The sequence below is a fragment of the Oncorhynchus keta genome, chromosome 33 (assembly GCF_023373465.1).
Source record: "Oncorhynchus keta strain PuntledgeMale-10-30-2019 chromosome 33, Oket_V2, whole genome shotgun sequence".
NCBI classification, from domain to species: Eukaryota; Metazoa; Chordata; class Actinopteri; order Salmoniformes; family Salmonidae; genus Oncorhynchus; species Oncorhynchus keta.
The window spans coordinates 300,486-328,160 of record NC_068453.1 but is presented as its reverse complement, the minus strand read 5'-3'; the positions used below and the strand labels follow the sequence as shown (position 1 = coordinate 328,160).

At 41.7% G+C, this 27,675-nt stretch overlaps 1 protein-coding gene across 5 annotated transcripts in view; it reads left to right on the top strand.

Annotated features, from left to right (window-relative positions):
* The window catches only part of LOC118366007 (diacylglycerol kinase delta-like), a 120,557-nt gene that overhangs the window by 31,373 nt on the left and 61,509 nt on the right, over window positions 1-27,675 (top strand). For all 5 annotated transcript variants that reach the window (XM_035748301.2, XM_035748302.2, XM_035748300.2 and 2 more), the window contains 9 exons: window positions 2,845-2,949; window positions 9,885-10,017; window positions 10,752-10,858; window positions 14,344-14,469; window positions 14,739-14,841; window positions 15,434-15,596; window positions 15,708-15,816; window positions 17,898-18,037; window positions 18,591-18,675. In XM_035748301.2, the coding sequence (XP_035604194.1) occupies window positions 2,845-2,949; window positions 9,885-10,017; window positions 10,752-10,858; window positions 14,344-14,469; window positions 14,739-14,841; window positions 15,434-15,596; window positions 15,708-15,816; window positions 17,898-18,037; window positions 18,591-18,675 (1,071 nt within the window). The remainder of the gene's footprint in view (window positions 1-2,844; window positions 2,950-9,884; window positions 10,018-10,751; window positions 10,859-14,343; window positions 14,470-14,738; window positions 14,842-15,433; window positions 15,597-15,707; window positions 15,817-17,897; window positions 18,038-18,590; window positions 18,676-27,675) is intronic.

The following is a 27,675-nucleotide window of genomic DNA, read 5'->3' as shown; positions in this document are numbered from 1 at the left end:
CTTTAGCTCAGTACGGATGTTGCCTGAAATCTATGGCTTCTGGTCGTGCAGTCACTTGATGCACTTATTGATGAAGCCAGTGACTGATGTGGTGTACTCCTCAATGCCATCGGACTAATCCCAGAACATATTCCAGTCTGTGCTAGCAAAACATTCCTGTAGCTTAGCATCTGCTTCATCATTTTATTGACAGAGTCATTGGTGCTTCCTGCTTTAGTTATTAGCAGGAATCAGGAGGATAGAATTATGGTCAGATTTGCCAAATGGAGGGTGAGGGAGAGCTTTGTATGCATCTCTGTGTGTGAAGTAAAGGTGGTCTAGAGTTTTTTCCCTCTGGTTGCACATTGAACAAGCTGGTAGAAAGTTGGTGAAATGGATTTAAGTTTCCCTGCATTAAAGTACCTGGCCACTAGGAGCACCTCCTCTGGATGAGATTTTTCCTGTTTGCTTATGGCCCTATACAGCTCATTGAGTGCGGTCTTAGTGCCAGCATCGGTTTGTGGTGGTAAATAGACAGCGACATTGAATATAGATAAACTCTCTTGGTAAATAGCGTAGTCTACAGCTTATCATGAGATAGTCTACCTCAGGCGAGCAAACCTTGAGACTTTTAGATATCATGCACTAGCTGTTGTTTACAAATATACATAGACCGACACCCCTTGTCTTACCAGAGGCTACTGTTCTATCCTGCTGATACATTGTATAATCCGCCAACTGTATGCTATTCATGTCATCGTTCAGCCACGACTCGGTGAAACATAAGCTTATTCTTTTTTTCCTGTTGGTAGGATATACGTGCTTGTAGTTCGTGTTTTGTTATTATTCAATGATTGTACCTTGGCTAATAGAACCGATGATAAGGGCAAATTATTCACTCACTGTAAAGGCAAATTACTCACTCATCACGGGATCCTTACAAGGCACCTTGACCTTTGTCCTCGATGTCTCATTCTCTTTCTCCTGCGAATGACGAGTTAAGGGCCTTGTCGGTTGTCTGGAGTAAATGTCTCTCGTCCGACTCCTTAAAGATAAAGTTGTCTTTCAGTACGAGGTGAGTAATCGCTGTTCTGATTTCTAGAAGTTATTTTCGGTCATAACATGTGGCAGAAACATTATGTACAAAATTAGGAGACCGTAAAACGTCAGCCATTCTCTCCGGTGCCATCATCATCATCATCATTAGTCTACTTGCCGCTGAAAAACATCCCCATAGCACGATGCTACCACCACCATGCTTCACCGTAAGGATGGTGCCAGGTTTACTCCAGATGTGATGCTTGGCATTAAGGCCAAAGAGTTCCATTGTAGTTTTATCAGACAAGTTAATCTTGTTTCTCATTGTCTGAGAGTCCTTTAGGTGCCTTTTGCCAAACTACAAGCGGGCTGTCATGTGCCTTTTACTGAGGAGTGGCTTCCGTCTGGCCACTCTACCATAAAGGCCTGATTGGTGGAGTGCTAAAGAGATGGTTGTCCTTCTGGAAGGTTCTCCCATCTTCACAGAGGATCTCTGGAGCTCTGTCAGAGTGACCGTCGGGTTCTTGGTCACCTCCCTGACCAAGGCCCTTCTCCCACGATTGCTCAGTTTGGCCAGGCAGCCAGCTTTAGGAAGAGTGTAGGTGGTTCCAAACTTCTTTCATTTAGGAATGATGGATGCCACTCTGAGCTTGGGGACCTTCATTGCTGCAGACATTTTTTGGTACCCTTCACCAGACCTGTGCCTCGACACAATCCTGTCTCGGAGTTCTACGGACAATTCTTTCGACCTCATGGCTTTGTTTTTGCTCACACATGCTCTGTAAACTGTGGGACTTTATATAGACAGGTGTGTGCCTTTCCAAATCATGCTCAATCAATTTAATTTACCACAGGTGGACTCTAATCAAGTTGTAGAAACATCTCAAGGATGATTAATCGACACAGTTTGCACCTGAGCTCAACTGGTCTGAATACTTATGTTATAAAAATAATGTTTTTCCTTTGTCATTATGGGGTATTGTGTGTAGAATGTTGTGGGGGAATAAAATATTTTATCCATTTTAGAATAAGGCTGTAATGTAACAAAATGTGGAAAAGGGGAAGGGGCCAAGAATACTTTCCGAATGCACTGTATACCAAAATTGGCTTTATACCTGTTGAAACAACACACTCCAGGTGGCAGTATGCACCCTTACAGTTTGTTTACCAACTCATAGAAGAAGAAATGGACTACTTTAAAATGGAGATGGCCTCAATGGTCCCCCATGGTGTCACAGATGCCATAATGCGACAGATGCAAAGAGGAGAAGTCTTACTAAGTCTATAGTGTGTGTGTGTGGGTGGATGGGCCATCTTAAGTGCGTGCGTGTTTGCGGTGCTGGTCTCTGGGAGAGAGGAAAGGCGTGCGACTATTTTTATCCATCTGGGAACAGGAGCCCCTTTGTGAAGAAGCTGTGGAGGAAAGGAAATGGACGTCCGCTCTGTGGAAATAGCGCTACTTATCCACATTCATCCACATCCTCTGACCCAATGAATCTATCAATACATACACACAAGCACAGACTTCACAACGTTTCCAAAAACATTGTACATCTAATAAAACTGATACACAATACACAGGCACGTTCACCCTCACAAACGTCTTTGTGTCACATTTGTGTACACACACATACTCAAGTTGGCCCATCAACTCAGTCAGAGTGCCAAAGCATGGGACTAGATGTGCTTCCTCCTCTGTTTGTATTCCTGGCCACATGGCATTGCACAACCCCTGGTTTCATTTCTCTGAGCACTTGGTGTGTCTTGCGCTCTCTCTCGCTCTCTCTTTCTGTCAAGTGATATTTGTCTTGTCCTCTCTCTATGTAGATCATCACTCCTTGTCGCCGGCTGATTCTGTGTGCAGAGAACAGGAAAGAGATGGAGGACTGGATGGCAGCCCTGAAGAGCGTTCAGAACAGAGAACACTTTGAGGTGAGGGCAAGGTCACAGAGTCAGGGGTAAGAGGTCAAGGGTCACTCTTCTCTACCTGTCTTCTCATCCAATCCCAGGGTAAGTCCCATTAATCTCTCCTTCCTCTTGAAGTGTGCGCTCATTCACTACTCCACACAAATGGAAAAGCATTAGATTGGTGTAGGCATGGGCTAGAGGGAGATTCCATGTACCAGTCATTTTCTTCCAAATCCCTGAAGATATGTGATGCACACTTTGGTAAGCAGAGACCCCCTCCCCCCAAAAAAATTGACCGCTGGACTCTACTCTCCTAGCCTAGACACTTGTGTGGAAGGAAAGGAGAAGCGGTCAGTTGTCCAACTGAATGTGTTCAACTGAAATGTGTCTTCCGGGAAAGGATACATACGACAGGTATAAGTAATATGGTAGTAGCAACGATTTGACCTTTAGTAGGCTACAGTGGTTCTTCCTTTAAAAGTTTTGAGCTCATGCCGCGACCATTAGTGGTAGATGGTGGCATTCTGTCATTGCACCACCCTATCACTAGGACGAGTTAGAATGCTAATCTATCGGTAGTCACAAATGGACTATCTTTTCGTAAATTAATGGAGGTGTTTTCAGTCTGAGTCTCTTCTCTGGCACTAGAGTCCTGCATCAAGGAACAACAACAAAAACTGTTGGTGGTCCTGTAGTTAAGAGAGAACTTGGGTAAATACAATGGGGGAATTTCACTTGACATGTGGATTTTCGAAAAATAGGCACTGGGGGCTTTTGGTTTCTCTCCCTCTAAAAACAAATAAATAATTTGAAATAACAAATTGGCTTTATTTATAGATTTTTTTGAGACTTACTATATAACGTATTGGATCACAAAAAAAATAAAACTTTTCCATTAGCAAGTAATTTAACAATAAAATGGACTGACGGGGATGTGGACATACTCGATATACATATCCCGGAAGAAAGAAATGATCTCACTCCAGTACATTTAATAGAAAGTTGGCAAAAAATAGTTAGATCTTCCTACCATGGAAAGGAAAATTGCTGTCTATTTGTGGAAAATCACCCTGATTAACTCTTTAGTCACATCACAGTTGAACTGTTTGCTTATGATTTTTCCTACACCTAGCGACCTATTTAAATTATATGAGAATGGCAAACCAGACAAAATTAAAAGGGCCTATTGTCTCAAGAATGGCCTTTTTCCCTTTATTTACATCACATCTGCTCACTTTCAGTTATTTGACTTCTTTTTAAACAAGCCAAAGAAAGTTAGTTGCAATTTCAGTTTAACCTGTTAAGTCGACCCTCTACTTTTTCGAACATTCTGTTAAAAATCGCGCAACATTTCAGCGCCCTGCTACTCAGGCCAGGAATATAGTATATGCATATGATTAGTATGTGTGGATAGAAAACACTCAGACGTTTATAAAACTGGTTAAATCACGGCTGTGACTATAACAGAACGTGCGTTTCATCGAAAAGTGCAGGAAAACCTGATCACTGAAAATGGAAATAAATATCCTTGCGCTACTTCCAGGAATTGTTCAAAGTGAACCGAATTAAATGAGGCCGAGGTTGCAGTGCCTACAGCTTCCACACGATGTCTAGAGTCTTGTCATTTGATTCAGCTTTGATTCTTGGTCAAACCGAATCAAGGGAACCGATTCCCTCCGGTCTCCGACCGGATGTTTTGGTCGAGCTCTCTCCAAACATTTTTTCGAGACGGACAACCTATAGAATTTACATCGCCTCCTGATGAATTTTATCGCTTATTAACGTGTACTAATACCTAAAGTTGCATTACAAAAGTATTTCGAAGTGTTTTGTGAAAGTTTATCGTCGACTTTTTGAATTTAAAAAAATGACGTTACGTTATGAAACGCTATTTTTTTTCTGTTTATCACACAGTCTTCATAGATCGATATCTAGGCTATATATGGACCGATTTAATCGGAAAAAAAGACCCAATAGTGATTATGGGACATCTAGGAGTGCCAACAAAGAAGATGGTCAAAGGTAATGAATGTTTTATATTTTATTGTGCGGTTTGTGTAGCGCCGAATATGCTAATTATTTTGTTTACGTCCCCTGCGGGTCTTTTGGGGTGTTACATGCTATCAGATAATAGCTTCTCATGCTTTCGCCGAAAAGCATTTTAAAAATCTTACTTGTTGCCTGGATTCACAACGAGTGTAGCTTTAATTCAATACCCTGCATGTGTATTTTAATGAACGTTTGAGTTTTAACTAATACTATTAGCATTTAGTGTAGCGCATTTGCATTTCCAGAGCTCTAGATGGGACGCCTGCGTGCCAGCTAGGAGCAAGAGGTTAATCCACCAGAAAAGACAAATAATACAACAAATATTGTAGTTAAATTCAAATATACTAATTGATCAAAAAAGCTTTAGCAATTGGAACGTTTATCAAGTGGAAGGGGGAAAAAGTAAGGAACTTGTCTGTTGTCCCAGCATTAAAGACCAAAATTGGTCAATGAAAATTGTGATAAATAAAAATATATACCAGTTTAATTTAAGGACCAAAAATTTGACAGCTGTGCCATTATAATTTGCAAAATAGTTGGGAGGAGATTTTTGATGTACCGATTCCATGGCACATGGTTTATGAATTGACACGCAATTTCCCATTCCACCTAAAAGCCCTAATCTGCTCACTTAAATGAATAGTGATCCTGGTCATTGTTATAGCATAATCAAAGTGAGGACAATCAGTAGTACTCCTCACCCCGCCCCAAACTCCACCCTTAAAACCTCTTGTGACTCGGGGGAAGTATTTTCATTTTTGGAAAAAAAAACGTTCCCGTAGTAAATGGGATATTTTGTAAGGACAAGATGCTAGAATATGCATATAATTGACAGCTTAGGATAGAAAACACTCTAACGTTTCCAAAACTGTAAAGATATTGTCCGTGAGTATAACAGAACTGATGTTGCAGGCGAAAGCCTGAGAAAAATCCAACCCGGAACTGCCCCAACTGTTTTCGTGACTGCAATTTCCGGGCGATTTCTCAGCCAAACGTGAAGAACAAACGGAGCTATTTCGCCTACAAAAATAATATTTTTGGAAAAAAGGAACATTTGCTATCTAACTGGGAGTCTCGTGAGTGAAAACATCCGAAGCTCATCAAAGGTAAACGATTTAACTTGATTGCTTTTCTGATTTCCGTGACCAAGTTACCTGCTGCTAGCTGGACAAAATGCTATGCTAGGCTATCGATAAACTTACACAAATGCTTGTGATTTTCATGAATAGGAATATTTTCTAGGGATATTTATGTCCGTTGCGTTATGCTAATTCGTGTCAGGCGATGATTACACTCCAGCATGCGGGATGGGGAGTCAGTAGAAGAAAATGTAGCACAGTTACCATTGAAAAACAAGCTGTTTATCTAAAAAAAAAAATAATACATTGCGTCCAAAGAGAACAGATTAAATGGACATAGTTTTCATCAAGCCAGCTTTTTTCTATGGTGCTACCCGTTCCAGGGTTAGGACTGTAACCACCAGAGGACTAGAAAATGAGATTGTGAACTCTGCAAATAACTTTTCCACTCTGAGAATGAGAATGGTAAATTACTGTAATTAATACATTCAGTCAATGCATTGGACTACAAAAGTGACCATCCACCCATGATGGGCTATTAGCAGGACAATAGACTCTTGCCAAGGAGGGTAGGAAGGAGGGTAAGGGGAGCATTGTAATTTAAAGACACTGCACAGTAGCCTAATAAACATATGTATTTTGAAATAGTTAAAAAAAAACTGATTCAATAACATATTTCTACCACGGTAAGATGCTGTGTTTTTGGTTGATGGCCAATATTAAAAATGGACAAATGCATTCTCTCCGTCGCCCACACGCACTTTAAACATTTGGATAATAAAGCATTTAAAGGCTGACATTGGTTGATTTTAATACTTTCTGATAGACAAAATTTTAACTCCACCCACAACTTTTGAACATTCCCAGAAGGCAGATTATTATAACCTACCGCAGGCCTAAAACCTATGGGTTTAATGTTCTGAATTAATGATTATATTGAAGATAGAAGCCGCCTCTTAATGAGGGCTGATCTCTGAGAGCTGATCTGTTATCCAATGATTATTATTATTATTTACCCTGCATTATAATTATATAAAAGCCCCTTAGATATTATCTGTAAGCTTTTACATTTCTAAATCAATATCACACACCAGTTTTGCCATAATAAAAAATGCCCCTTAAATATTAATTTTGAATCCTCCAATCCTCCAATTTAATTTAGTCCACTCAAGTTTCTTCAACTGTCTTCCGACTGTGATTAGAGCGATGTTATTGTGCCGTGATGCCAGCAGATTCCAGATTGCCTTTGCTGATCGTTCATCATCTTCAATCATCAGTGAGTCGATGGCTTGAATAGTCTCGCTAGAAATGTAATTTAATGTAAAAATGTACAGCAAACAGTAAAGACCAGCAGTCAATTTATTTCAGCATTATTTTTAGCATTATTAGGCCTACTTTACTGTATTGTAGCCTACGGTACCTGTTCATTTTCCTGGGCTTTGGAGTTCGGCGTAAGACAGGGGAATAGCACTGTCCGTGACCATAATCCCCAAGTCTAACAGTATTTTACTGACATGTTTAATTATTCAAGGCTCCTTTCTTTTCTCTGTGCTGGAGTTATTTTAACCTGTTGCGACGAGCAATCCCGTATCCGGGAGCGTAATTATAGCCTCAAGCTCCTTACCATAACGCAACGTTAACTATTCATGAAAATCGCAAATGAAATGAAATAAATATATTGGCTCACAAAGCTTAGCCTTTTGTTAACAACACTGTCATCTCAGATTTTCAAAAAATGCTTTTCAACCATAGCTACACAAGCATTTGATAGCTAGCATAGCATTAAGCCTAGCATTCAGCAGGCAACATTTTCACAAAAACAAGAAAAGCATTCAAATAAAATCATTTACCTTTGAAGAACTTCAGATGTTTTCAATGAGGAGACTCTCAGTTAGATAGAAAATGTTCAGTTTTTCCCAAAATATTATTTGTTTAGGAGAAATCGCTCCGTTTTGTTCATCACGTTTGGCTAAGAAAAAAACACGGAAATTCAGTCCAATCAACGGAAACTTTTTTCCAAATTAACTCCATAATATCGACAGAAACATGGCAAACGTTGTTTAGAATCAATCCTCAAGGTGTTTTTCACATATCTATTCGATGATAAGTCACTCGTGGCAGTTAGGTTTCTCCTCTGTTCAAAATGGAACAATGGAGATTACGCAATAGTTTCGACGGAGGACACCGAGCGGACACCTGGTAAATGTAGTCTCTTATGGTCAATTTTCCAACGATATGCCTACTAATACGTCACAATGCTGCAGACACCTTAGGGAAAAGACAGAAAGTGTAGGCTCATTCCTTGCGCATTCACAGCCATATAAGGAGACATTGGAACACAGCGCCTCAAAAATCTGGCTCACTTCCTGTATGAAATGTAATCTTGGTTTCGCCTGTAGCATTAGTTCTGTGGCACGCACAGACAATATCTTTGCAGTTTTGGAAACGTCAGAGTGTTTTCTTTCCAAATCTGCCAATTATATGCATAGTCGAGCATCTTTTCGTGACAAAATATCTTGTTTAAAACGGGAACGATTTTCATCCAAAAATGAAATACTGCCCCCAGAGGTTCAAGAGGTTAAGAATACAAAAGAATCCATCCAGCCTTGATAGGCTATCAGCAGGACAATAGACTCTTACCGAGTCCACCAAACACATTGTTTTCTAACCAAATCTGGATGGATCCATAACGAATTACTATGGGAGTAAATATCACTGAATGACAGAAGTATTGCAATAAAGTAGGCTAATGAAGGAAACAAAGTGTTGCTTACTGGAACACCCAAAGTCATCCAATTGTTATAATATGATTTGAAGCAATAGCCTACCCGCGTGTGGTCAACTATTTCAGCACCGTTTCGCGCTGCTCTGAGACAAGCTTGGGGACTGGTCTTGATAAATCAATGAGATTGTTATTTTCACTGAATCTCCGTTTGGGTATTGGTTAGCCTAAAATTAGGGTGTGGAAATGTTATGATTATTTTGCTCTTCACTCACAGTCACTTAGTAGCCTACTCCCGATCGGTCACGTTGTACAGCTCCATATTTTCCTAACTGAAACCCTGAGGGTTTAATTTTTCTTGGAATAAATATTAAATCAAATTAATTAAGCTAAATTTCTTAAAATCAAACCAATATACTATGTCTTTACAAAAAAAGGTTTTAAATTCTCTACTACAGCCAATATTGAAATTTTATTTCACCTTCATTTAACCAGGCAAGTCAGTTAGGAACAAATTCTTATTTTCAATGACGGCCTAGGGAGTGGGTTAACTGCCTTGTTCAGGGGCAGAACGACAGATTTGTACCTTGTCAGCTCGGGGGTTTGAACTTGAACTTGCCGCCCCAAACAGTCAAATGCTTCTCAAAGATGCCCTCTCGTGGCCAAACTAGCACTAACGCATTAGAATTCTGTGGCAGCCCGCAATCTGTGCTGCAGTACGATGCAACTTTTAAAAGTTTCGCCGTATACATTTTTTAGCACGGCAATAACGATATCTACGCTATTGTCTGCACTGGGTTTCTTAACCCTGATCCTGTTGGACTGACAGGGGTGCACGTTTTTGTTATAGCCCAACACGTAACACGCCTGATTTCAACTTCTTAAGCCTTTGATAAGTTGAATCAAGTGTAGCCTATTAGTGGTGGGTAAGAAGATGGACATAAATCCTATCCTCTGTGGGAGGATATCCCAAATGGGACCCTATTAGGATATCCCAAATGAGACCCTATTTCCTATAAACTGCGCTACTTTTGACCAGAGTAGTGGTTATTAACGGGGATGATTTAGGGCTTATTTCCCCTCTCTTGTCTCCTCTGTTCCCATCCCAGTCCACCCAGTATAGCATGGATCACTTCTCTGGGATGCATAACTGGTACGCCTGCTCCCACGCCCGCCCCACCTACTGCAACGTGTGCCGCGAGGCCCTGTCCGGAGTCACCTCGCACGGACTGTCCTGTGAAGGTACGTACCTCTCTGTACACATACACACTGCCCTGGCTATATTTACATTTACATTTAAGTCATTTAGCAGACGCTCTTATCCAGAGCGACTTACAAATTGGTGCATTCACCTTATGACATCCAGTGGAACAGCCACTTTACAATAGTGCATCTAAATCTTTTAAGGGGGGGTGAGAAGGATTACTTTATCCTATCCTAGGTATTCCTTAAAGAGGTGGGGTTTCAGGTGTCTCCGGAAGGTGGTGATTGACTCTGCTGTCCTGGCGTCGTGGGGGAGTTTGTTCCACCATTGGGGGGCCAGAGCAGCGAACAGTTTTGACTGGGCTGAGCGGGAACTGTACTTCCTCAGTGGTAGGGAGGCGAGCAGGCCAGAGGTGGATGAACGCAGTGCCCTTGTTTGGGTGTAGGGCCTGATCAGAGCCTGCTATATGCCAGCTAAAGGTCTTCACGGATCCACCTGTACCTGAATATCTGAGACCCAATCCGACCCGAGTGGGTCTGGATCTACAGGTCTGATCTGATATGATTGTCATGGATCTTGGGTATGTGTAATGTTAATTGACTTGTCTGGAAGATTGGAACGCGAATGGAGACACTATGCGCGAGACAGAGACGGTGCACACGAAAGAGAGACTGGTGGAATGCTGCGTCACAGTGTGTGAAGGTGCATCTGTGTGTCTGTCTCTTTAGCTGTGTATGTGTTTGTCAATCTGATGCGTTTCTCCTTCTCACAGTGTGTAAGTTCAAGGCCCACAAACGTTGTGCTGTCCGAGCGACCAACAACTGCAAATGGACTACTCTGGCATCCATTGGGAAGGACATCATCGAAGATGAGGATGGGGTGAGTGAGTAAGGGGTCAATTTAGCATTTTCCCCACTAATGGTTGAGGTTAGGATTGGGGAAGGGGAAGCTGAACCTAGATCTGTACCTAGGGGAAACTTCACCCCGGAGCTGTGTGAGGGCTCCTCAAAAATAAGGCTAGAGATGTCCCCTGTACCCCAGCTAGAGAGAAGTGCAGTGTTGGCGGTTTATTAAACATCATTGTACGTTATGCAAAGTATACATCAAATATGTCGAACAGTATAAATAAAAAAAAGCATGCAACATTAATTAGGGCAGTGGTCCCGTGTTGGGAACATATATCAGCGGAAATTTCAAGTGCGCCACGTATCGTTTTTGATAAAACTCAAACTTTCATTAAAATGCACATACAATATACTGAATTAAAGCTACACTCGTTGTGAATATATCCACCAAGTCAGATTTGTAAAATGCTTTTCGGCGAAAGCATGAGAAGCTATTATCTGATACCATGCACCCTCAAAATACTGCAACGTCACCTAACACGACAGATTTTGCGTTACCCGGCACAAACCAAAACGCAGATTTAAAATATAAAACATTCATTACCTTTGACGAGCTTCTTTCTTGGCACTCCTAGATGTCCCATAAACATAATTTAGGGTCTTTTTTCGTTTAAATCGGTCCCTATATAGCCTAGATATCGATCTAAGAATACTGTGTGAACAACGGAAAAAAAATAGCTTTTTCTAATGTAACGTCATTTTTTAAAATTAAAAAAGTTGACGATAAACTTTCACAAAACACTTCGAAATACTTTTGTAATGCAACTTTAGGTATTAGTACACGTCAATAAGCGATAAAATTCATCAGGAGGCGATGTAAATTCTATAGATGTCGTCTCGAAAAAATGTCTTGGAGAGAGCTCAACCAAAACATCCGGTCGGAGACCGGAGGGAATCGATTCCCTTGATTTGGTTAGACCAAGAATCAATTGCGAATCAAATGACAAGACTCTAGACAACGTGTGGAAGCTGTAGGCACTGCAACCTCGGCCTAATTTAATTCGGTTCACTTTGAACAATTCCTTGAAGTCGTGGATGGATATTTATTTTTCAGATTTTGATGCACTTTTCGATGAAACGCACGTTCTGTTATAGTCACAGCCGTGACTTAACCAGTTTTAGAAATGTCTGAGTGTTTTCTATCCACACATACTAATCATATGCATATACTATATTCCTGGCATGAATAGCAGGGTGCTGAAATGTTGTGCGATTTTTAACAAAAAGCTGCGAAAAGCTGCTTAAATTCTCGACTTCCTTAACAGGTTAAAACTGGTAAAACAATCCATAATATCCTACATGCACAGTGTATTAAGAAATGGCATATAGGCTATATAGACTCACTTCAATCAATGATTTGTTGAATATATTGATTATAAGGCCTTGCCTTATAATCAATATATTCAACAAATTGTTGATTACAAGTAGTAGCCTATAGTGCCATTGCCCACTATTCCTACTGTTAAAGACGTCTGAAATTATACCTACAACAGGGACTATCAGTTTGTTCTCAAAGCTAATCCTCATTCACTACTAGTTAAACACTCACTGCCCTCACTCTTTCACTCACTCACACTGCGGTGACATGTCATTGGGTGCAGAACATCATCCTGTGGGAACAAAGAACTAAAATCACAGGTGTAGTGTGTACAAAGCAGGACAGGGCTTGGTTTTGTACTGTGCAGTGATATTTGAGAGTTAAGAGGATGCTGTTCAGACAAACACACCAGAAAGGAACTATTTGTTTACATGACTAAATATCTAAACTCAGTTTTCTATGTTTTTATCATATAAAGTATAAAACTGCTGGAATAATATGGCACTGTGTTAGTTATGTGAAGAAACATTTACACTGAACATGCATCCCTGTTAGTGAGCATTTCTTTGTCAAGATCGTACATCCACCTGACAGGGGTGGCCTATCAAGAAACTGATTAAACAGCATGATCATTACACAGGTGCACCTTGTGTTGGAGACTATAAAAGGCCACTCTAAAAGTTGTAGTTTTGTCACACAACACAATCCCACAGATGTCTCAAAATTTGAGGGAGAATGCAATTGGCATGCTAACTGCAGAAATATCCACCAGAGCTGTTGCCAAATTATTTAATGTAATTTTTTCTAACATAAGCCGCCTGAATCACAGGTTCAACAGTGCAGGGCAGATGGCAGACAGCGTGTATGGCGTCGTGTGGGCGAGCGGTTTGCTGATGTTACTGTTGTGAACAGAGTGCCCCATCGTGGCGGTGGGGTTATGGTATGGGCAGGCATAAGCTACAGACAACAAACACAATTGCATTTTATGGATGGCAATTTGAATGTACAGAGATACCATGATGATACCATGATGATATCCTGAGGCCCATTATCGTGCCATTCATCCGCCGCCATCGCAAAGATCTGTTCACATTTCCTGGAAGCTGAAAATGTCCCAGTTCTTCTATGGCCTGCATACTCATCAGACATGTCACCCATTGAGCATTTTAAGGATGCTCTGGATCAATGTATGCGACAGTGTGTTCCAGTTCCTGCTAATATCCAGCAACTTTGCACAGCCATTGATGAGGAGTGGGACAACATTCCACAGGCCATAATCAACAGCCTGATCAACTCTATGAGAAGGAGATGTTGCGCTGCATGAGACAAATGGTGGTCACACCAGATACTGACTGGTTTTCCGATCCACGACCCTACATTTCTTTTTAAAGGTATCTGTGACCAACAGATGCATATTTGTATTCCCAGTTATGTGAAATTCATAGATTAGGGCCTAATGAATTTATTTCAATCTACTGATTTTATCACGTTCGTCATAACGAGGGGACCAAGGCGTGATTGGAATACATTTTTATTTTATTTAACGAAGAACACTTAAACAAACTAACGTGATGCTATAAACAACTAGTGCTGACCTGCAACTAACCATAGACAATAACCCACCAAACCAAAATGGCAAATGGCAACCTAAATAGGATCCCCAATCAGAGACAACGAAAAACAGCTGTCTCTGATTGGAAACCAATTCAGGCCACCATAGACCTACATATACCTAGACATACCAAAACCCTTTAGATATATAAAAAGCCCTAGACAAGACAAAACACACATACCACCCTCGTCACACCCTGGCCTAACCAAAATAATAAAGAAAACAAAGATAACTAAGGTCAGGGCATGACATATTTACTTAAATGAACTGTAACTCTGTAAAATGTTTGAAATTGTTGTTTATATTTTTGGTTCAGTGTATATTCCCTTTGGTGCAAATTGTTGTCTTATGGGCAAAGGTTGGTTGCCCTCTCTCTCTCTCTCTCTCTCTCTCAATACTAAAGGCTTTATTGGCATGAGAAGTGTAACCACATAGTGTTGCCAAAGCAAACATATATAAACATATTAAGTCAATGATGACAGAAATAAATACTTACTGAATAATAACAGTGACTTCTCCCTCACTGCAGATCTCTATGCCTCACCAGTGGCTGGAGGGCAACCTGCCAGTTAGTGCTAAGTGTACAGTGTGTGACAAGACGTGTGGCAGTGTCCTCCGACTGCAGGATTGGCGCTGCCTCTGGTGCAAGGCCATGGTGAGTCTGCATGCGTGTCCATGCGTGCATATTTGGGTGGTGCTTCTTTGGGTTAAGTGCAAATCAGATAAGTGCAAACTTCATTACTACTATGCGACAATACAGTAGTAATGCACTTTTGTTTCTGCATGCACTGACTTATGACGTATTCACAACAGTCACAAGGCCATTGTACTTATCAGGTTGTTGACTGTACATACTTGCCGTAATGCTCTGTGTAGTGTGACCTAAAATAAAGTGTGTGTGTGTGTGTGTGTGTCGATGTCCAGGTGCACACGCTGTGTAAGGAGCAGCTGTCCACTAAGTGTCCCTTGGGGCAGTGTAAGGTTTCGGTCATCCCCCCCACAGCCCTCAACAGCATCGACTCCGACGGTGAGTTCTGCTCCTCACTTCATCTCAGGGGCCAAGTTTCCCCTAGGTACAGATCTAGGATCAGATCAGGGGCAACTTCACATACACCTGTCTTTGTGGGTGAACAGGACATTTCGGGATGTCAGCCTGATAGGCCTGGGTTGTGTTCATTAGACCTAGGATTCCAAAAGTTCCCAGGTTTTCCAGAAATCCCGGTTGGAAGACTCCAGGAATCAGAAGGGAATAAGCACGGTTTTACACGGTTTTTGCTTAACGATAAAAAATATGCCCTTTATTATTAGATATTAGGGGCTGGTTTCCCAGACACAGATTAAGCCTAGTCCTGAACTAAAAAGCACGCTCAATGGAGATTCTCCATTCATCTGTGTCTGGGAAACCGACCCTAGAAGTTCAGGTGTGTGCCAGAGTCTGGTATAGAGGTTAAAACCCCCGACTCCGGACCTTGTTTATCCTCCTGAATATGGGGGTTTGGGGCTGTTCCTGTTTGTGGCCTTCTATGTGCCAGTCATTGGTCCTCATCTGCCTGTCATTGGTCCTCATCTGCCTGTCATTGGTCCTCATTGTTTATCATCTGCCTGTCATTGGTCCTCAGGGTTCTGGAAGGCCACCTGCCCGCCTTCCTGCACCAGCCCTCTCCTGGTGTTCGTCAACAGTAAGAGTGGAGACAACCAGGGCATCAAGTTCCTGCGCCGCTTTAAACAGCTGCTCAACCCTGCCCAAGTCTTTGACCTCATGAACGGTGGGCCGCACCTTGGGTGAGTCTGCCCTGTGAGTCTTGCCCATGCTTCTGACATGGCTGTGTGTGTTTCCGACAGCACTGTGTTTATTGCTGCTTGTCTTAGGGGGCTCTTTTCTGTGTCTCCTAGTTTACGGCTCTTCCAGAAGTTCGACACGTTCCGGATCCTGGTTTGTGGGGGTGACGGCAGCGTGGGCTGGGTCCTCTCTGAGATCGACACTCTGACGCTCCACAAACAAGCAAGTTTATCCCGCCCCGTCTCCATCTGCAATGAGCTGAAAATAAGCTTCAATCAGTTGGGCTACACCAACTGACTCTTGGGCTCTTTCTCAATTTGTGTTTCCTCTATTTCTCATGTTCTTGGACATCAGACTTTCTTATCTAATGGGTTTTGTGAAGGAGGCAAGGAGAGGAATCAGGAAAAGATGAATTGAGAAAGAGCTTTTGCTACTTTCCCATCATCCCTCAGCAATCCCTGAGCCTAGCAGGCTACTCTGCCAGTCAGCCACTCTCATGTTTCCCTTGTCCCTCTTTTAACAATCTAGTAACAAAGCTACCATTTTATAACACTCCCTCCCTCTATTAGATAGATAGACAGAGAAACAGACAGACCACCACTGCCCTCTGCTGGTCGTGAGGTACACACAGTCCTGGCTTTCCGGACTCTGTGTTCACATATATGAGTTATTTTCGGTTGCTTGAACACTTTTCTTGAAACAGGGTTCACATTTGCAAAACAGTGACCACATCCCACTAAACTGAAGTGCGTTTGCCAAAACAACATATTTCCCTTTCGAAATACACTTAACACCATCAACTTAAAATACCTATCACAAAATAACTCTTATCAAAACAGTATAATTTGTTGTTTAATGAGAAGAGGACTTCTGCAACATCCTAGAGCATATAATACATGTGACTGAACAATCTGAATCCATCAAAACAGTATAATTTGTCAATGAATAAGTAGGTCATTTCACCATTCAACAGGTAAAGCCTCAACAAATACTACACTACAAAAATAAACGCAACATGTAATCTGTTGGTCCCAGGTTTCAAGAGCTGAAATAAAAAATCCCAGAAATGTTCTATACTCACAAAAAACGTATTTCGCTAAAATGTTGCACAAAAATGTGTTTACATCCATGTTAGTGACCATTTCTCCTTAGCCAAGATAATCCATCCACCTGACAGGTCAAGAAGCTGATTAAACAGCATGATCATTACACAGGTGCATTGACTGATTTTCTAATATGAACTGTAACTCAGTAAAATCAATGAAATTGTTCCATGTTTATATTTTTGTTCAGCAAATTAATTGGGTTTTGTTTGGAGCGCACCTGTCAATGTTGAGTAAGGATGCGGACCTGATTGTGCATAGAAGTAGGCCTAGGCTACCTGGCCTGCAATTAAATGGAGGCTTATAAATGTGCCCATTTGGGGATCTGATAGTATTTTTGATTGACTTAACTCACCACCACTAATGAGCTGTGTAGCTTCTTAAAGTAATTTTTTCTTCACCTCAAACAGCAAGTAAACAAAGTCTGTTTCTACGTCCATTGAGAATGACAATACTTCCTCAATGTAGTCTATTTGAAACATGTTTCCAGCTCTCTCCGTTTTGATAACCACTCGGTATAAAAGTGAAAACAAATGTCACGCTCTGATCCGGTGGAAACATCATAAAATATGCCTAAGCCTTGCGTAAATAAATAATGCCACAGATGTCTCAAGTTTTAAGGGGGTGAGAAATTGGCATGCTGACTGCACAGAGCTGTTTCCAGATAATTGAATGTTCATTTCTCTACCATAAACTGCCTCCAACGTCAATTTAGAGAATTTGGCAGTACGTCCAACCGGCCTCACAACTGCAGACCACGTGTAACCACGCCAGCTCAGGACCTCCACATCCGGCTTCTTTACCTGCAGGATCGTCTGAGGGGGGTTGCTGAGGAGTATTTATGTCTGTAATAAAGCCCTTTTGTGGAATATAATGAATTCTGAGTGGGCCTTGGAGAGGCCCACCCATGAATGCACCCCTGCCCAGCCATGTGAAAACTATAGACTAGGGCCTGATATGTTTTATATGAACTGTAACTCAGTAAAATCTTTGAAGTAGTTGCGTTTATATTTTTGTTTAGTATAAATATAACCATCTATATGCATTTCTATGACAAAAACAAAATGGTAGGAGTTACTAATCAAAGATTTGATATGTGAGCTATATTCGTGTTTTCTGAATTAGGATTAAATGGGGGAGAACGGGGTTAAATGTAACGGGGGTCAGTTGTAACTGGATAAATAACTTGTTGTGTTGCAGTGCCAGCTGGGTGTTCTGCCCCTGGGGACAGGAAATGACCTCGCCCGCGTCCTGGGCTGGGGCTCGGCCTGTGACGATGACGCACAGCTGCCTCAAATACTGGAGAAGCTTGAGAGGGCCAGCACCAAGATGCTTGACAGGTAGGAGAGGGAGGTCGGATGGGAGGAATGTAGAGGGGGGAGAAGCTGTAGAGAGCCAGCACCAAGATGTTCGACATGTAGGTGAGGGAGGGAGGAGGGAAAGAGAGAGAGACTTAGGGAGGGAGGAAGAGAGAGGGAGGAGAACGGGGTGAGGGAAATATTCACCAAGATGCTTGACAGGTGTGATAGGGAGGAAGTGCATGTAACTTACTGTTAAAAAGGTACCATTAAAGGAACCATTTGCAGAAATCGCTCCACCATTTTCTGGTTGTTAAAATTCTAACAGTTGGCCTAATTTCAGTTTGTGACGAAACAAGCATTGATTGTGTAGAGAGTCATTTTACCATCTAAACCGCTGTGAAATATCAATGAGAATGAGAATGGCAGATTTATAACTCAGATTTCTATGTAAATTTGGTCAGGTTGCCCAAAAATTTACATATTGTAGCTTTTAAGCCAGTTCTCATTAGTCCAGGAGTTTATTCTGGTCAGGTCAGAAAGAAAGAAAAAAAAGCAGGCCCTATATTATCCATTGTTTTTATTTTTCGTCTAGGTGGAGTATTATGGTGTATGAAACAAAGTTCCCACGGCAACATTCCAGCTCTACGGTGACAGAGGATTGCAGCGATGACTCTGAGGTACCTGGCAATGACATAAATTCCAGTTCTACACATTGTGATAGTTTTAGCTGAATTCGAGTACAATTGCAGTTACATTCCATTTATGGATGGAGTCATCAGACACTCGTCTTCAGATATACAGTATGTAGGCTACTGAGCTTGTCTGACGCTTTAAGCGCACTGAAGACAAACAACTGACTCAAGAGGGAGTCAGAGATCAAGATAGCATAAACAGAAGAAAAATAACTTTTCCCAAACCATCTCGTCCTGCTGAACTTCGCAGATTCTGACACTATGCTCCCGAAGTTGCTGGTAATAAGCTACACCAGTGGTCAGCAACCTTTTCCATTTGGAGTGCCAATTAAATGAACTGTTCCACAAAAATGTGCATATGAAAATCATAACGGGCATGCACCGATCTGCATGCCAGTTATGATTTTCATATGCACATTTTTGTGGAACAGTTTAATTTATTTTATAATAAAGTCTTCGTATCTCAAAATTGTCATGTGGTTGATAAAAATGATATCTAAATGGAAATTATACAAATCTAAAAATAACTTCTATTGCCAACTATGTAAAAATAGCCTACATAAAGCCAACAAATAAAAACATTGCATTCTGCAGGTAGAACATATCAGAATAAAAATAAATCACACTTCCTCAAGGAATTTGAAACATTGTCTACTTGGTCTAGCCCGAAGCTTGCTAACAAACTTGCAACATTGTATAAAATATCAGTTTCCCACACAGCTGTAGGCTATTTATTTGTGCAAGGGAGAAGAAGTAATCAGGCAGGTGTATTTTATGACATTTCTACCGAATCAAAGCATGACGTTTGTTTTCCCTTTCACACCGAGTGGTTATCCAAAGGGAAAGATTTAGGCTACATTGAGGAACTATTGTCATTCTCAATGTATGTAGAAACAGACTTGTTTACTTTAAGAAGCTCCACAGCTCATTGGTGATGGTGAGTTAAGACAATCAGAAATACTATCAGCTCCTAAAATTGGTGTGCATGCCAGGTAGCCTAGGCCTACTTCTATGCGTAATCAGGTTTGCGTCCTTACTCAACTTTGACAGGAGTGCTCCAAACAAAACAATATTAATATATGGAACAAAAATATAAACGCAACATGCAATACTTTCATTGATTCTACTGAGTTACTGTTCATATGAGGAAATCAGTCAATTTAAATAAAAAAAATCACATGGCCCTAATTTATGGATTTCACATGCTCTGGCCGATGAGTAGGGTTGATCCGAGCATTCTGACCTCACAACGGCAGTTAAGCACCCTAACTGGCTAACTTTGGCTAACTTGCTAGCTACTTCCAGTCATAAATGAGAGAACACCCCACTCATTTTACTCACCTTAGCAGAGCTGGTTAGGCTGTTTTCATGTTATACAGAGTGTTGGTGACTGTAACTGTGCTGCTGGCAACAATAAAATAAAATAAAAAGATTACGTTCAAATGGCTCTTGTGTGAAATAGTGACCCACGACATACGCCTAGTTTCCTGAAACGGGTCACAAATTACACTAACCAAACAAACATTGTAGATTAGAAATATTGCAAATTAACGGTAAATGTACTACTGGTGATACTGGTGTGCCATCCCCGTGGCCGCCACAATGTCACCTTGGAGAACGATGTCTGGTCACATGGTATGTTGAATGCTGAACGAGAGACCTTGGTTTATTGTTTTTGTAAAGTTGTGAGTGTTTCCTTGCAAAGTTTGATTTATAAAATTTTTGAGTTTGGATCCCGCAACTCGGTTAGTTTCAGTTGCTGTGACCGGTACTATCTATCCCGGGATCCTCCAGACCAAAAAGTCTGAAGTTGTTTACAGAAGCTAGCTACTAACCTATCTGGTAGCTATCAGTATCAAACTAGCAGCCGATGCTGCTACCAACAGTATGTGCAAAGCCACTGCTTTTGTGGTCACCGCTGTGATAGGATTTTAAGAAGGACACATTTTTCTGCTTTTCAGATTTTTCAATTTGTGCGAGTTCTTTTTGTTCCATGTAAAGAGAGAGACACGGAAGCCCAGCTAGCCCAGCCAGCTAGCCTAGAGGTCCCTATTGAATATTTTTAACGTTGCAGGAGCTGTGTTTATTTTTGCTTTTTTCCCGGGATGATGTGGACCGCCCGGACTTTCAATGTAGCAACTGTTTTCTTGCAGAGGACTACAGGGGCAAAGTGGCTACTCTTAGCAATCAAGTAGCGAACCTACACAAGCTACTGCGGAATCCACGCCCGCCTACTTTCACTTTCTCTTCTACCCCAGTAGCTGGACGCCGCTCTTATGTGGTGGACTTTTCGCCGCCACGTCGGCTCTCCACAGCCAACTGGCCAGTACTCTGTAGGGATCACTCCTCGAAGCGGTCTCCCCCTTCCCTGGAGAACGGAGTTAATAGAATGCTCCTGAGTGACTTGGGGGATGTTCCTGTTCTTGACCCTACCAACCAGCCATGGAGATATGTCACTAGTCATGGAAGTTGAAGACAGCATCCTCTGGTAAAGGGGACCTCCTTGGAGATGTTAAGCCATGACCGGACACAGACAAGAAACGGCTTTGCCGCCTTGGATTCAGAGGTTCCTGCGCCTTCTTCTCTAGGGACTTCTGATTCAAAATTGGATCAGGAGGTACCTGCGCCTTCGTCCTCTGTTCTGTCTCACTAGCCGCTGGCTTCTACCTCGGGTTCAGATCCTCAGAGCTCCCCCCTCATCAGACAATAAGGCTGCCTGAGACTCCAGCCCATTCATCATCCATGATGGATACTACAGCTGGCTTCCCCCACCGTCCTTCGGTCCTCGAGGGGTTTGCGAAACCACTCGAGGCGAAAAGGTCCGGACCTCGTCAGCCATTTGCACCAGCTGTCGTCATCAACAGCTCTATTGTTATTTCCCGGAGCAAAAACCCTGTGCTATCCTGGAGCACGAGTACAGGACATTACAAGGCTGCTTCCGAACATTCTGCGACAGATGCTGGGAGCTGATGCTGTCGTACCTCATGTAGGCTAGGTGGGCTAGCTCGGGAACTTCTGAACATTTATTTTAGAGAACTGATTCTAGCACTAAAGGATTCTGAAAAGTGGACAATCATTTCTGGTCCGGTACCATCGTTGGGCTGCGGGTGTGAAATATTCAGCAGGCTATTGGCATTACACGACTGGCTAAAAGATTACTGTAGCTCTGTTGGAATCACTTTTATAGACTTCAAAACCTTCTGGAAAGAGAAGATGCTCCAGTGAAATGACAGAGTCCATCGAAATCATCTTGGCTCCTGGAGTCTGTCCACGCTTTTCAAGGCTGTGTTGAGACAATGACTTATTAATGATCCAAGACCAGCTCAGTTAATCCCTACCATTACCGTTACCGTTACCATTACCGTTACTGACATTGTATGTCCCCCTAACTGATTTGAATGCCTCTGATCCTACATCTATTGTATGCAGTAATCATGTGATAATGAACCAGAATTATACAGTTAGCACTGAGGCGGTGTGCCCTTGTAGGAAGTCCACTGAGTGCAGCTCAGCTCCAATATAAATGACATGAGCAAGTCTGTTTTTAATGGGAAGCTCATCAGAAGTAATCAGGCATCCCAGAAAGTACTAGAAATAGCCTATATCAACATAAGTAGCCTTTGAAGTCAATAACTTGCTAGTAACATATTACATTAATATTCTGTTTCTGAAACTCACTTAGCTAATATCTTTGATGATACAGTGGTAGCAATACATGGTTATAACATCTACAGAAAATACAGAAATACCAATGGGGGCAGTGTTCGCAGTCTATATTCAGAACCACATTCCTGTAAAGCTTAGAGAGGATCTTTTGTTAAATATTGTTGAAGTTACAGCTACAGCTTCATCTGCCTCACCTAAAGCCCATTCTAGACCACCAAGTGCCAACAATCAGTATCTGGATAACATGTGTGAAATGCTTGATAATGTATGTGATATCAACAGAGGTATATTTTCTGGGTGATTTCATTATTGACTGGCTTACGTCAAGCTGCCCCCTCAAGAAAAAGCTTCAAACAGTAATCAGTGCCTGCAACCTGGTTCAGGCTGTCAGTCAACCAACTAGGGTAGTTACAAACAGGACAGGAATGAAATCATCAACCTGTATTGATCATCTTTACTAATGCTGCAGACATTTTCTTTAAAGCAGTATCCAAATCCATAGAATGTAGTGATCACAATATAGTAGCCATATCTAGGAAAACATTAAGTTCCAAAGGCTGGGCCTAATATAAGAGGTCATATAATACGTTTTGTAGTGATTCTTATGTTTTTTGCTGGTCTGTGGTGTTTAATAAGAAGCACATTTATGAAAAATCTTATTCCAGTTACTAATAAGCATGTACCCATTTAAGAAAATGACTGTAAAAACTTTTGAATCCTCTTGTATTGATGAGGAATTTAAAAATGGTATGGTTGAGATGGCAAAAGCTATGACAAATAAGTCTGACGGCACAAATTGAGATATCATGTGACTAAACTAAATAAAAAGAAGAAGAAACTATACTATGAAATAAAAAATAATAATATAAAGAATGATAGTAAAAAGTTTTGGAGCACCTTTAAAACAAAATTGGGCAAAAAGACAAACTCGGCTCATCATTCAATGAATCAGATGGCTCATTCATCCCAAAATCCACTGATATTACCAACTACTTTAATGATTTTTGCATTGACAAGATGAGTAAACTTGAGGCATGACATGCCATCAACAAACACTGACACTACACATCCAAGTATATATGACCAAAATATGAAGGACAAGCATTGTACTTTTGAATTCTGTAGTGAGTGTGTAAGAGGTGAAAAAATGAACGGTTGTCTATCAACAATGACATGCCACCGGGGTTTGACAACTTGGATGGAATTTTACTGAGGATAATAGCGGACAATATTGTCAATATAAGCCTACTAGATGGGGCGGCAGGTAGCCTAGTGGTTAGAGTTTTGGGCCAGAAACCGAAAGGTTGCTAGATTGAATCCCCGTACTGACAAGGTAAAAATATGCTGTTCTGCCCCTGAACAAGGCAGTTAACCTACTGTTCCTAGGTTGTCATTGTAAATAAGAACACTTAACAAATAGCTGCAGTTAGTTTCAGAATGGGTGGCAAGGAATAAGTTAGTCCTAAATATTTCTAAAACTAAAAGCATTGTATTTGGAACAATTAATTCACTAAACCCTTAACCTCCTGACATGGTCAAAAAATATTGATATTGAACAGTGACTAAGATGGGGAGAAGTCTGTCCATAATAAAGCGCTGCTCTGCCTTCTTAACAACGCAATCAACAAGGCAGGTCCTACAGGCCCTAGTTTTGTCACACCTGGACTACTGTTCAGTTGTGTGGTCAGAATAGGGCAGAACGGCTAGCCCTTAAAAGTACAAGGGATCTAACATTAATTATATGCATGTCATTCTCTCATGGCTCAAAGTGGAGGAGAGATTGACTTCGTCACTACTACTTTTTGTAAGAAGTGTTGACAAGCTGAATGCACCGAGCTATCTGTTAAAACTACTAGCACATATCTCAGACACCCACTCTCTTCACAGTCCCCAAGTACAAAACAGACTATGGGAGGTGCACAAAACTACATAGAGCCATGACTACACAGAACTCTATTCCACATCAGGTAACTGATGCAAGCAGTAGAATCAGATTTAACACATTAAAATATATCTTATGGAACAGCGGGGACTGTGAAGAGACACACAAAGTTACAGACACAAATATGCACACAAGTGCTAGTACACGCACTCTACACACGTACAATGTAATATTATTGTATGGTGGTATTATACGTTTGGTATTGTATATATATGCAGTGGTGTAATAATGTTGGCAGCAGCTAATGGGGATCCCTAATAAATACAAATACAAATGGATTAGTCCACTAAGACAGGCATCAATTAAGATGTGTTATAAAACTGGCCAACAGCGTATTAACCCAAACAATCCACCAGTCGACTAAATGAGGTCAGCCCTAGTATTTACAGTGCATTCGGAAAGTTTTCAGACTTGACTTTTTCCTAATTTTGTTACATTACAGCCGTGTTCTAAAATTCATTAAATAAAAAATGTTCCTCGTCAATCTTCACACAATATCCCATAATGACAAAGCGAAAACAACAGGTTGACAGATGAAGATCGTCAAAGGCTAGTGATTAATTATATCTATATTTCTGCTTTTTGTGACACCTCTCTTTGGTTGAAAAATGGCTGAATGCTTTATGTGACTAGTTGCTGACCTAACAATATGTTCTGCTTTCACCGAAAAACCTTTTTGAAATCGGACACTGTGGTTGGTTTAACGAGATCTGTATCTTTAAAATGGTGTAAAATACTTGTATGGTTTAGGAATTTTAATTATGAGATTTCTGTTGTTTTGAATTTGGCGCCCTGCAATTTCACTGGCTGTTGGCGAGGTGGGACGCTTTCGTCCCGAACAATCCCAGAGTGGTTAAGAAGCCTTTTGGACCTAGACTTGGTGCAAGTTGGTGTGGGTCTAGGGTTTCTGGGATGATGGTGTGGATGTGAGCCATGAGCAGCCTTTCAAAGCACTTTATGGCTACAGACGTGAGTAGTCATTTAGGCAGATTACCTTGGTGTTCTTGGGCACAGGGACTATGGTGGTCTGCTTGAAACATTTATGTATTACAGACTCTGCCAGGGACAGGTTGAAAATGTCAGTGAAGACCCTTGCCAGTTGGTCAGTGCGTGCTCGGAGTACACGTCCTGGTTTTCCGTCTGGCCCTGTGGCTTTGAGAATGTTGACCTGTTTAGAGGTCTTAAACACATCTTACACACATCGGCTACGGCGAGCGTGATCATACAGTCGTCCGGAACAGCTGGTGCTCTCATGCATGCTTCAGTGTTGCTTGACTCGAAGTGCGCATAGAAGTCATTTAGCTCATCTGGTAGGCTTGTGCAACTGGGCAGCTCGTGGCTGTGCTTCCCTTTGTAGACTGTGATACTTTGTAAGTCCTGCCACATACGACGAGCTTCGGAGCCAGTGTAGTAGTATTCAATCTTCGTCCTTATAAGCATCCAGGCTTCTGGAAAGCGGCAGCTCTACCCTTTAGCTCTTTGCGGATGTTGCCTGTAGTGCATAGCTCCGGTTTGGGGTATGTACTTACAGTCACTGTGGGGACAACGTCATCGATGCACATATTGATGAAGCCGTTGACTGATGTGGTGTACTCCTCAATGCCATCGGATGAGTCCCAGAACATATTCCAGTCTGTGCTAGCAAAACAGTCCTGTAACTTAGCATCTGTGTCATCTGACCACTTCCATATTGAGTGAGTCCCTGGTACTTCCCTCTTTAGTTTTTGCTTGTAAGCACGAATCAGGAGGATGTAATTATGGTCAGATTTGTCAATGAGGGAGAGGGAGAGCTTTGTACGTGTCTCTGTTTGTGGTGTAAAGGTGGTCTCGAGTTTTTTTCCCCTCTTGTTGCACATGTAACATGCAAATTTAAGTTTGCCTGCATTAAAGTCCCTGGCCACTTGAGTGCTTCCTCTGCATGAGCATTTTCTTGTTTGCTTATGGCTTTATACAGCTTGTGCGGTCTTAGTGCCAGAATCAGTTTGTCGTGCAAAATAGACAGCTACGAAGCTATAAATGAAAACTCTCTTGTCAAATAGTGTGGTCTACAGCTTATAATGAGAGACTTATCATTAAGATACTTGAGACTTCCTTAATATTTGATTTTGCACACCAGCTGTTATTGACGAATAGACACAGACCGCCACCCCATGTCTTACCGGAGGCAGATGTTCAGCCTTGCCAATGCACGGAAAGACCAGCCAACTATATATTATCCATGTCGTCACTCATCTACGACTCGTGAAACATAAGATATTGCAGTTTTTAATGTCCCATTGATAGGATAATCTTGAAGGGATCTCATCCAGTTTATTCTCCAATGATTGCATGTTGGCCAATAGGACGGATGGTAGAGACGGGTTACCCACTCGCCGACTAATTCTATCAAGGCACCCGGACCTACGTCCCCTGTATCGCCGTCTTCTCTTCATGCGAATGACAGATTTTGGCCTGGTCGGGTATCTGGAGTAAATCCTTTGTTTAAAAAAAATATTTCTCCAGTTCGAGGTGAGTAATCGCTGTTCTAATACCCAGAGGCTCTTTTCTGTCATAAGAGAGTGGCAGAAACATTATGTGCAAAATAAATTACAAACAATGCAAAAAAACACACAGAATTCCACAATTGGTTAGGAGCCCGTAAAACGGCAGCCATGTCCTCCGGCGCCATTCTTTCTTATTTACATAAGAAGTATTCAGACCCTTTGCTATGAGTCTCAAAATTGAGGTGCATCCTGTTTTCATTGATCATCCTTGAGATGTTTCTACAACTTGATTGGAATCCACCTATGGTAAATTCAATTGATTGTACATGATTTGGAAAGGCACACACCTGTCTATATAAGGCTCCACAGTTGACAATGCATGTCAGAGCAAAAACCAAGCCATGAGATCGAAGGAACTGTCCGTTGAGCTCTGAGACAGGACTGGTTAGAGGCATCGATCTGGGGAAGGGTGCAAAAAATGTCCGCAGCATTGAAGGTTCCCAAGAACACTGGCTTCCATTAATTATTTTATGGAAGAATTTTGGAGCCACCAAGACTCTTCCTAGAGCTGGCTGCCTGGCCAAACTGAGCAATTGGGGGAGATATTCCTTGGTCAGGGAGGTGATTAAGAACCCGATGGTCACAGAGCTCCAGAGCTCCTCTGTGGAGATGGGAGAACCTTCCAGAAGGACAACAATCTCTGCAGCACTCTACCAATCACCAATCAGGCCTTTATGGTAGAGTGGCCAGACGGAAGCCACTCCTCAGTAAAAGGCACATGACAGCCCACTTGGAGTTTGCCAAAAGGCACCCAAAGGACTCTCAGACCATGAGAAACAAGATTCTCTGGTCTGATGAAACCACGATATAACACTTTGGCACCATCCCTACAGT